The 9,528-nt window shown below is 30.4% G+C and overlaps 1 protein-coding gene across 1 annotated transcript in view; it reads right to left on the bottom strand.

The window, feature by feature from the left end:
• nwk (nervous wreck) overlaps window positions 1–9,528 on the bottom strand; it is a gene marked incomplete at its 5' end in the record, with an annotated part of 75,816 nt that overhangs the window by 32,795 nt on the left and 33,493 nt on the right. Inside the window, 1 exon segment of the mRNA XM_067051482.1 lies at window positions 1,000–1,136. Coding sequence (XP_066907583.1) covers window positions 1,000–1,136 — 137 coding nt within the window.

Raw genomic sequence — 9,528 nt, 5'->3', positions numbered from 1 at the left:
CGTGATTATGCAAACAGTAAAGTTGCTAAAATATATATCATTAACAGTTAATAAAAAAAAAAGAAGAACAAAGTTATCAATTATATATATGATAAATTAAAATACTTTTAGAACATCGACTATTCGAGCTATAAGTGTTGGTGATTTGGAGAATGCTCTCATACATTTTTTCAAAATCACTAGATTTATCCGTTTAATCAAAGCAAGTGATTAAAGAGAAAAGAAAAATTGTCGTGCTGTTGTTGCATCATCACTAAATTAGCAAATTTAATCATTAAGAAAAATACTTTAACAATCTGATATCTGCTTACGTTGATAATTCAACAGTTACTGAATAAAAAGGGCTATGGACATTGGAAGGCGATATTCAAATGTAAAAATGGAAATTAGAAAACAGAAAAATCACATTCCATAACAGATTTGGCTTACTTTAAGAACCATGCGCTAATCTTTACCACATTAATAGGGAGGGAATTATGATCGAGAGGTGCATGACTTTAAGAATGGATGTGATACGGTACCTTGAGACCATACTAGGGAGTAACGTGCGTGTGTGTATGTGTAAATGCGTGCTTGCTTGTGCTTTATTACAACTTAGTTTGTATTATTTTCTAATGTAAATAAGTGATACGGATTTTTTTTTATTTTGTAAATGTAACAACCTCCTTGGTGGATTGATGAGAAAGAAATCGTGTTTTGAAGAGCACGATTGAGTTAAAATTATTATTAACCATATTCATAATTTAATTCAAATTGAAGTAGTAATTAAAGAGCTTTCAAAGCAAAATGTTCAATTAGAGTTTTGGCACTCCAATGAGATTTTATAGCTTAAAAAGCAGGGCCTCGCAAAGCACGATTGATTAAAAAAAAATACATTACCCTTTTTCTAGTCTGTGTGCATGAAGAAGATATATGTAAAAGATTAGAGATTGTTGATGAATAATGGTGTACATATATAGTGTATATAAATATAGACTTTAAAATACAGTCGCTACTCACTTTTCTTCAATATCCCTGGACTTGTCACGGACTTCGTGTGCGCTGTGTTCCTCATCGAAATACCCTTTCTTGGTCTTGTCCACATCAAGTACGCAGGTTTGAAGTTCTTTTTGAATCTGGATGAGTTGATCAACGCACTGCAAGAAAAGTATTCAAAATTGATTTATAACCCTTACCATTTAGTAAACGATAAATTAGATCCGAGTAGCTAAAGATACAAGATAATCTATCGCAAGCTGTATGTCTAATATTTCGATATATTGGTTCAGAATACAGATATTAAAATAAAATCGTTGTAATAGATAGATCTTGAGTAAGAATTAACTGCTAATGCTATTTCTGCTGTTGAATTAATCTTTATGAATTCTATAAATGTAATAAAGGTGTCGTGATTTAGTTTCCTAATTGTAATCATTAAGTGGAATTAATACCAAGACCTATCTGATATCAAAGAACACATAATTGTTCACATAAATACTGAGTTTAATAAATATTGTTTGAGCCCTTTACGAGAAAATCGGAAAATATGTAATTTTAGGAAAATTTGAATTTAAAATTTTGCACTATCGCATTTTTTTTCGTACCCCCTGACGAAATAAGTTATTGAATAAATACATATAAGAGTATGTATACCACTTTTTGAAACGTTAGCTTGAAACGGTAAGAGGCAACTTTACGATGGTTATGTGGAGCAATATTTAAAAAGTGCCTGAAATTGAAAAACGGCTGCACTCTCCCCTTTCATGGTAGCCTTACTTATCTGACTTCTTAAACAGACAATTACAGCGAGTAGTTTGGTTGATGTACGACATGTCACAAACTCACAAGAGGAGATCATAACACAAAAAAGGCAATCCTTCCCCGCTGGATCCGCCCCGCTAAAACACCCGGAGAGCGACGATCCGAAATCACTTTTGAAATTTTAGCTTGAAGGAACAGGAAAAGGAAACTTTAAGATAGTTAAGTTAAATCGAGCAATATTTAAAAAGCCTCTGAAATTGAAAAGTGGTATGAAACCCTTCACTGTCGCATCCACCCTGCACCATCACTATTGCAGTACTTATTATTATTTCATATATAGGTATCTGAAAGTAATGAGAATTACGTACATACCAATTTATTTTGATTATTAGATACTAATTAGAGCTTACATAAGGTCTCCAAGACTTGACTGTTAGATGTACTTATATTAATTTCAATACAAACGCCAAGAGGAAGAAAATTAGTGTTAAATTCTTTTTTTTCTATTAAAGTGAAGTTATAAATTCGTATCTCTATTCTATATCATCGAATCTATCTCTATCTCTATTAAAAAAAAATTCCTTGAGGTTTTTGATTTTGGCTGCTAAGTAATACATTGCTCATAGATACACGGAACATTATTTCAGCTTACGATGCTGAAGAACAATTCATTCCCAGCCATGATTTTCTTGGAATAATTTTATATAGAAACCGTTTTCAATGAAGCGTTATAATATTAGCGTATCACAAAGATCTTTGTGTACATAATAGTTTCGGTTTTATTTCAGAATAAAACCTGTAATTATTATTAAAAAAACATAGGTCTTCATTGCCAATTACATTAAACCTTCATTCTACTAGAAGTTGTATTCTGTGGTGTTACTAGTGCTTGGTTCTTGGGGCTAAAAAATCCTCATACACTGAGTTGGCATCCTTTCAAAAAATGCTCCATTGTCTGGAAAAGATCATTGATCGTACATGGTTGAATCCATATCGCATTATTCAGGTTATGAGTAGTCTCAGGTTTTGTAATTTTTAATTATTTTATATATATGTATATATAGTTCACCGTAAAAATTGTTTTATAAAAAGATGGTCTGGGTTGCGGTCAAAGGAGAAACAAAAATAGTTTACAACTATTTATTTTCCAACGTTTCGCCCCACTTTGCAGGGCTTCATCAGGGCTAAAAAGATACAAAATGATAGAATGATAAGAATAAAAATACAAAGATAAGATACAATGATAAGAATAAAAATAAGTAACAATGGCAAGAGTAAATTTTTTTTATAAAAATACGTAAAATATACAGTTAAAAAAGTACAGAAGATGTACATAAAACAAAAACAATACGGAGAAGGAAAAAAAAAATTAGAGATTAAATAAACGTCATGAAAGAATAATTATAAATAAATAAGTAATAATAAAGATATAAAATGATAATAAATGAGCAAAGAACAAGTCAGGACAACCTACCTGTTCAAAGCAAACAGTTGAACCGTAGGCAACAATGAAGCGAAAGCGTGGAGGAGTGGGGAGGAGGTAGCCAGCCAGCCGTTTAATTATTTTCATTTGCCATCATGATTAACCACGTAAAAATTTATTTCGTATCAATTTCTTATTCTTAAATACTTTTCTAAATATTAATTTTCTATTTATGCAAAAATACGTTTCTGAACGACCATGAATTCAGGGCCTGGTTTAATTAAAAAATTCTTATAATTGGTAATTTTTATATAACAAAAATTTTTTTTTTACTATAATGTTAAAAAAGACTAACAGAATAAGGCAATAATGCATTTAGGAACGTATCTATTAATTGGTCCTTTCTATCATTATACTATTTTGAAGAAAAAACATACGATTTTTAAATCGAATGTAAGATAAAAGGCGTATTATATGTTTTAAATAATCTTTCAATATAGACTACTACGATCCGTAATAAAATTGGTGGGATTTTGACCACACGTATGATTAATTTAGCATGAAATAACTACAAAATTACAAACTAAAATTTACATTATCAAGTATGTGGGGCAGTATAGATTCTTCACTATACTATCTTCTTTTTGAAGATTGTCCTTTTTCTTCATTTTTCAAATGTGTACATTACATAATTACCTATATTTCGAGGTCAATGATTTGTCGTTTGAGAATAAATTCGATGGGACTAGCCGCTGTTGAAAAAATAGGTGTATCCAGAAAATCAATTTTTTTAATGAAGATGCCAAACATTGATGAAATTTTTACTGAAATATGTTTAAACTAACTTTCAACTTTTTTTCCAGCTTTGTACTGAATCAATTTTAAGATTTTCGAAATATACATGATCAAGGAAAATACGTTTGCGTGTGCGTAAGCGAAAGTAGTGGGTGGAATTTAAGTGCAACCTGCAAAAAAAATCCCTAACTTTTTCCTAAATTTGGGTTATTGTTATCGTCATTGGGAGCAGTTTTTGAAACATTGGTGTGCCGGGGAAAATACGTTCACGCATGCGTAAGTGAAAGTAATAGATGAAAAATTAAAAAGGGACCATCTGGGTGCCTACCCACAAAATATTTATTAAAATCAGATTCAATATTCCATTATTATCCAAGAATACAATTTTCATTGTCACTCAATTGTGAGTGAATATATTAGATCGATAGAAAATTTTTTTTTTTAAAAGATTTCTGTATGAAAACAAAGTTTCTTTATCTTCGATAATAAGGAAGAAAAATTCATAGCTTTGGTAGTTTTCATTACATCGATATGCTTTTTTTATGGCAGTTTCTAGAAAGACCTACAGAATAAAACGTAAATGCTGTTGGGCAATTGAAGACTATCTAAACATTTTTATCACCAAAAAATTGTTTTTTTTGTTTTATTCTTGGATAGTATGTCATAATGTCTCATTCCTTGAATTTATTATTTACCATACATAAATGATGTTCTCTGACAGCAAAATAGAACACTGAAAACTACAGTTTTGCTGCGAAATTTCTTAATCTCATCATCATTTTATGAGATCATTTTACTGGTAAAAAATGAGCTAATTGATGAGATAGTCGTAATGCGTTCCATTTCTCAATCATACTCTTAATTAATTTAGAGATTTATCCATTCTATTATCATTCTCTGCAGTCAAAGTACACAAAAGGGCTTATTTAGCAATACCGACCGCGGTTTTTGCAGCTTCATTTGTTAAAAGGGGCTCCAATTAAATTACTACGTTTCCCTTTAAGAACGTTTGGAATCCCTTTATGAGGAATCATGAAAAGTTATCTAGCACAGAAAATCTCATTAAAAAAATATTAGCTAAACATTCCTAATTTGAGAATGAGATTAAAGTTGATGGAAGTAAATTAAATCCATTTGAAACTTGGATCTAATATTATTGAAAATATCCATTTAAATGGCTTTGGTAACAAACTTCATTTTGATTGGATTTGCTACAGTTTTATTTTCCATTAAATTATTTTTGGACATAAAACGAACTATGATGTGATAAACCATTTTAGGAATTTAATTTGGTGATACGATAACAAATAAGTAGTAACATTTGGCTGAATGTTTTTTGACCATACTTATTAAATATATATATTTTTTAAACCTAACTTAAAATTCCAACAAATCCCAGGGATACCTTTACCCTTCGTCATAAACCTACCGCCTGCCCTACAGTTTCATTTAATAATGTTACTCTTACCTTTGTGGAATAGATCCACTATCTTGGATGACATCTGAACAAACGATTAACCTGGAATCCTCACATAAGATTGAAAAGACAGGAAACTGCACGCCGACTTCGACTATTACAGTACTTACTTGACAAATGGTCTAAACTTCCAACTCATTACAAGAGACTGATCTACATGACTATAATAAGGCCAATCTGGACATATGGAGTTGAGCTTTGGGGCTCCACTAAACCTTCAAATTCCTCTCGTATCCAATTCTTACAATCCAAAATCCTCAATGTTCCTTACTTTGTCACAAATAAAATCATCCATAAAGACCTTAATGTTCCCTATGTAACCGATCTAGCCCGAACCAGATATCATTCCTTCCATTATAAACTCCCTAAGCACCCAAACCCACTAGTTTCTAACCTTTTCCATTCCTTACAATCCTCTGAGGCGCCTGAAAAGAAGATGCCCACGAGACCTGCTAATGTAAAATGTCATTAGAGTGCTACCAATGGGTAGTTTCACTACACGCCTGTAACACTCCATTTTAACTAAGATAAAATTTAATGAATGTACTAATTTCAATAAAGATTATTAAAAAACAAAACAAAAAAAAAACCTAACTTATAAATGAGCCTTTCAGTTAACAGAGTAACTCCATAAAATCATTCTTAGTATAATTTGGATACTGATTCTGTCAAAAATTAGCATCCAAAAAATGGTTAAAAGTTGAATGTGAAATTTTATATTTCTGTCAAACTTTAAAGGGAAAGAAGAATTTTGAAATTTTGCTATAAGAAATAATATTAAGGTTACTTTCCTGAAAACTTGGTTTCAATCGAATTGTTAACTGAAAGGTCCATTTAAAAAATTATTATTGGAGTATTGTCAGAGGAAATTATATAGAAATTTTTTTTTCTGAAACTAGCGAGGATTAATTTTAACTCTAAGTAGGGTGGTAATTAAAAGGGTGGCACCATATTTTTTCTAGTTATATTATAAATATCAAAACTCATTTCGTCATTTGTATTTTTAAAAAATGAAAAGAAAATCCGACTTCCTGAATCTGATAATTCCATAACTTAATCCTTATAGCACATTTTATGACGAAGATTCGAAACAGAAGAGAAGGTAGCAACAAAGCGCATCCAATTGAAAAAAAAAAAGTGTTCAATCATTGTGAACAATGGGAGGCAACCAGGGAGCTAAATTTGATTGGCTCAACGCTCTTTTATAGTCAATATCACGCTGATCAGAAATCATTTCATTGGAAATATTAATCTTCCTCCTTACCTCTCTTAATCATTAATTCAGATGTTATAAGTGTAATTTCAAATATATTTACGACGAATTTAATTTATTTAAGTGATTTAATATTAAGACGAAGCGACAATAATCAGAGCGTTTTCCGTACTCCATTATGTTTTTTTTTCCATTCTCCACCCTCCATTCCCCATTCATTCTTCTTCAATCGATGAGCGCTGGATAATGGTGAAGATAATGATAATTGTTCAGACAGAACCTTTATTTCATTTTAATCAACTTTTACCTCCCAGGGAGTAAAAAACAAAAAAAAAAATTTCAAAACGCATTTTGAAAAGTCCAAAGTTCGTAAGAATAATGTCACCAAGCCGTGCAGAGAAGACCTCATTACTCACTTCATACTTCATATCAATTAATTAATATTTTGTCATACATTATTTTGTTTATTTACTCCTAAATTTTTGAACGAGGACGGCAACCCAAAGTACGCATCTTTGGTTCTACACTTTAACAAAGCTGAAAGAAAATTAGAAATACAATATCACGTTTTGGTTGTATTTATTTTTTATAGTTAGCAGAATATACCTATTTGTTCTGACTTTCTAGAGTATTTTTAATTTTTTGAAAGCTCAAATTCAAATCCTCAAATGAACCTTTGAAATGCTCAAATCCTGTGTGAATGACCCACATACCAGTTTAAAAACAGGTAGAGTTAAAGCGAAAATTGTTCAAATTCACTTGAATAACTTATATTAAAATATGTAATCATTTTAGAGAAAAAACCAACAACTCGAATAGAGAATGACTTTTGTATGAGTTAATCGCATAGCTATTAATGACTACGATGACTAAGGAGTTGTACCTAGAAGTTTTAAACGAGATCATATGGCTCAGCTAAAAATAATTAGCTAATACATTCCATTTGTTTTGTTTTTAAATTTGACTTTTTGTTTTGGAATTCCACTTTTCATTAAATTTCCGCTAAAATTCAAAATTTTAGAAATATTTTTGTTAAATACTACTTATATTTTCCTAATTACTACTCAAATATTAATTATCTAAACCTATAACATCTAATCTCGTATATATGTAATCGTTTATATATTTTTTTAACTACATAACTAGGAATGGAACGAACTTTTTTTTTTTTTTCATATTATGTAATATCCACAAGTCTGTACATATAAACTTCTTTGTTTTGACAGTGACAAATCTCACAAAAAAGTTTTTGATAGTGACAAATCTCACAAAAAAGTTTTTGGTTTTATTTTGAATTGGATACTACATTAGACTGGGGTTACTTTCTCTATTGGGGCCTCACTACAGTTCATCCCATAGCTGATGCCCCACACACAAAGTAACCCTGGTCTACGGTACAATCCATGGATTAAATACAAATTAAAGAATTTTTTTGTCTGATGTAACAGTGCCGTAGCAAAGAAGCGATATATTTAAATTCACTTACATACACATTAAATAATCTTGCAAGTATTGCAAAATTTATATTTAGCACAACACATTAAATTTAAATTTCCCTAGTGTCTAGGGTTTTCTTCATATACTGATAATACTATCTTTTATCCGAAATTAATGATTATCCTATGTAGTTTTCGCGACATTATTCTGAATAAACGGGGTACGTTTTGAAATTTTGTTAGAAGTTTAGTATAAAATTATTTTTGTAATATTTTTAAACGCTAATATTTCTTGAACTAAAAGTTTAAAATAAATGAGCAATTTGGTAGAAATTTATAAAATTAGTACTTATGACGTGTTTTCATGAAATTAAATGAAGTTTGGCTGTACAAAATCAAGTTTCTGGATTATACTTATATAATATTTGACTCCATTTACCTGAAAAAGATGTTGGAAAAGTCTCGCTTTTATAATCATGTCCTTAATTGACAAGAAAATTATAATTCAAAATTAAGTGATTTAAAGAATATTTATTCCCCTTAGTTATAAGTATATAAACTCCAAGAGAGTTGGAAATTATCCCTATTGCTCAACTACCACGGGGTCTGGAATTCTACCCGAAAAAAAGGCCTATAAAACAAACAGCCTTTACAAAATTAAAGCATTTATCATTTTAAATTTTCTGGGTAGGAGGGAGACAGGTTTTTACTCTCCTTTATTTAGAAATATTAGATACTGGTACACAGGTGTACTACTCCCTCGGGAAATTCCTGGATCAGCCACTCAATCCTTGAGGAAAATATAAATTGACTTTAAGTTAGGGGCAGTTAATAATGAGAGTGCCTACTTGACTAGCAATAATGTATTCGGATATCATTCGATTTATATCGCAGTAAGAGCGAATTAGAAGATCGGAGATGTTGGTCATATTGTATTGTTTGACAAAGCCAACAGTATTAGTATACATTATTTTTTGAAGAGAGGGACTTTGTATCCCTTAAACGTTAGTATATTTGAGAGAAATGCTTTATTTAGCCAAGCTGCTCTAATATATTGGGTTGCTGCAATGCAAAGCATATTTTTTTCATATGCAAAGCATAGGATTCCATCGATCCATGATCGGAAATATATACAATACAATACATATATTCACATAATATAAGAATTGTTTTTCCTACCTTTCCCTTCTACAATCAATTCTCCTCTACACACTAAATAAAAATATGTATTTTTTCTATTTAATAATTTTATTTCATTTAATTGATAAACTCATTCTCATCAACTCTCCCCTCTCTAAGACTCTCCAGTGATCCGCTACCCTCTTTCGATCCGTTAAACAAATTTAACGAATTTATCATTACATAGCAATGTAAAATTAAACCAAAGACGTAATAGTTACAGCAGATCAGTTTACAAAAAAACAAATAAATTAAAAAAACTAAT

This window comes from Halyomorpha halys, unplaced genomic scaffold, assembly GCF_000696795.3.
Source record: "Halyomorpha halys isolate HHAL.00 unplaced genomic scaffold, Hhal_1.1 Scaffold940.1, whole genome shotgun sequence".
Taxonomy (NCBI): Eukaryota; Metazoa; Arthropoda; class Insecta; order Hemiptera; family Pentatomidae; genus Halyomorpha; species Halyomorpha halys.
The sequence above is the reverse complement of the archived record's forward strand: the minus strand, read 5'-3'. Positions and strand labels throughout refer to the sequence as shown.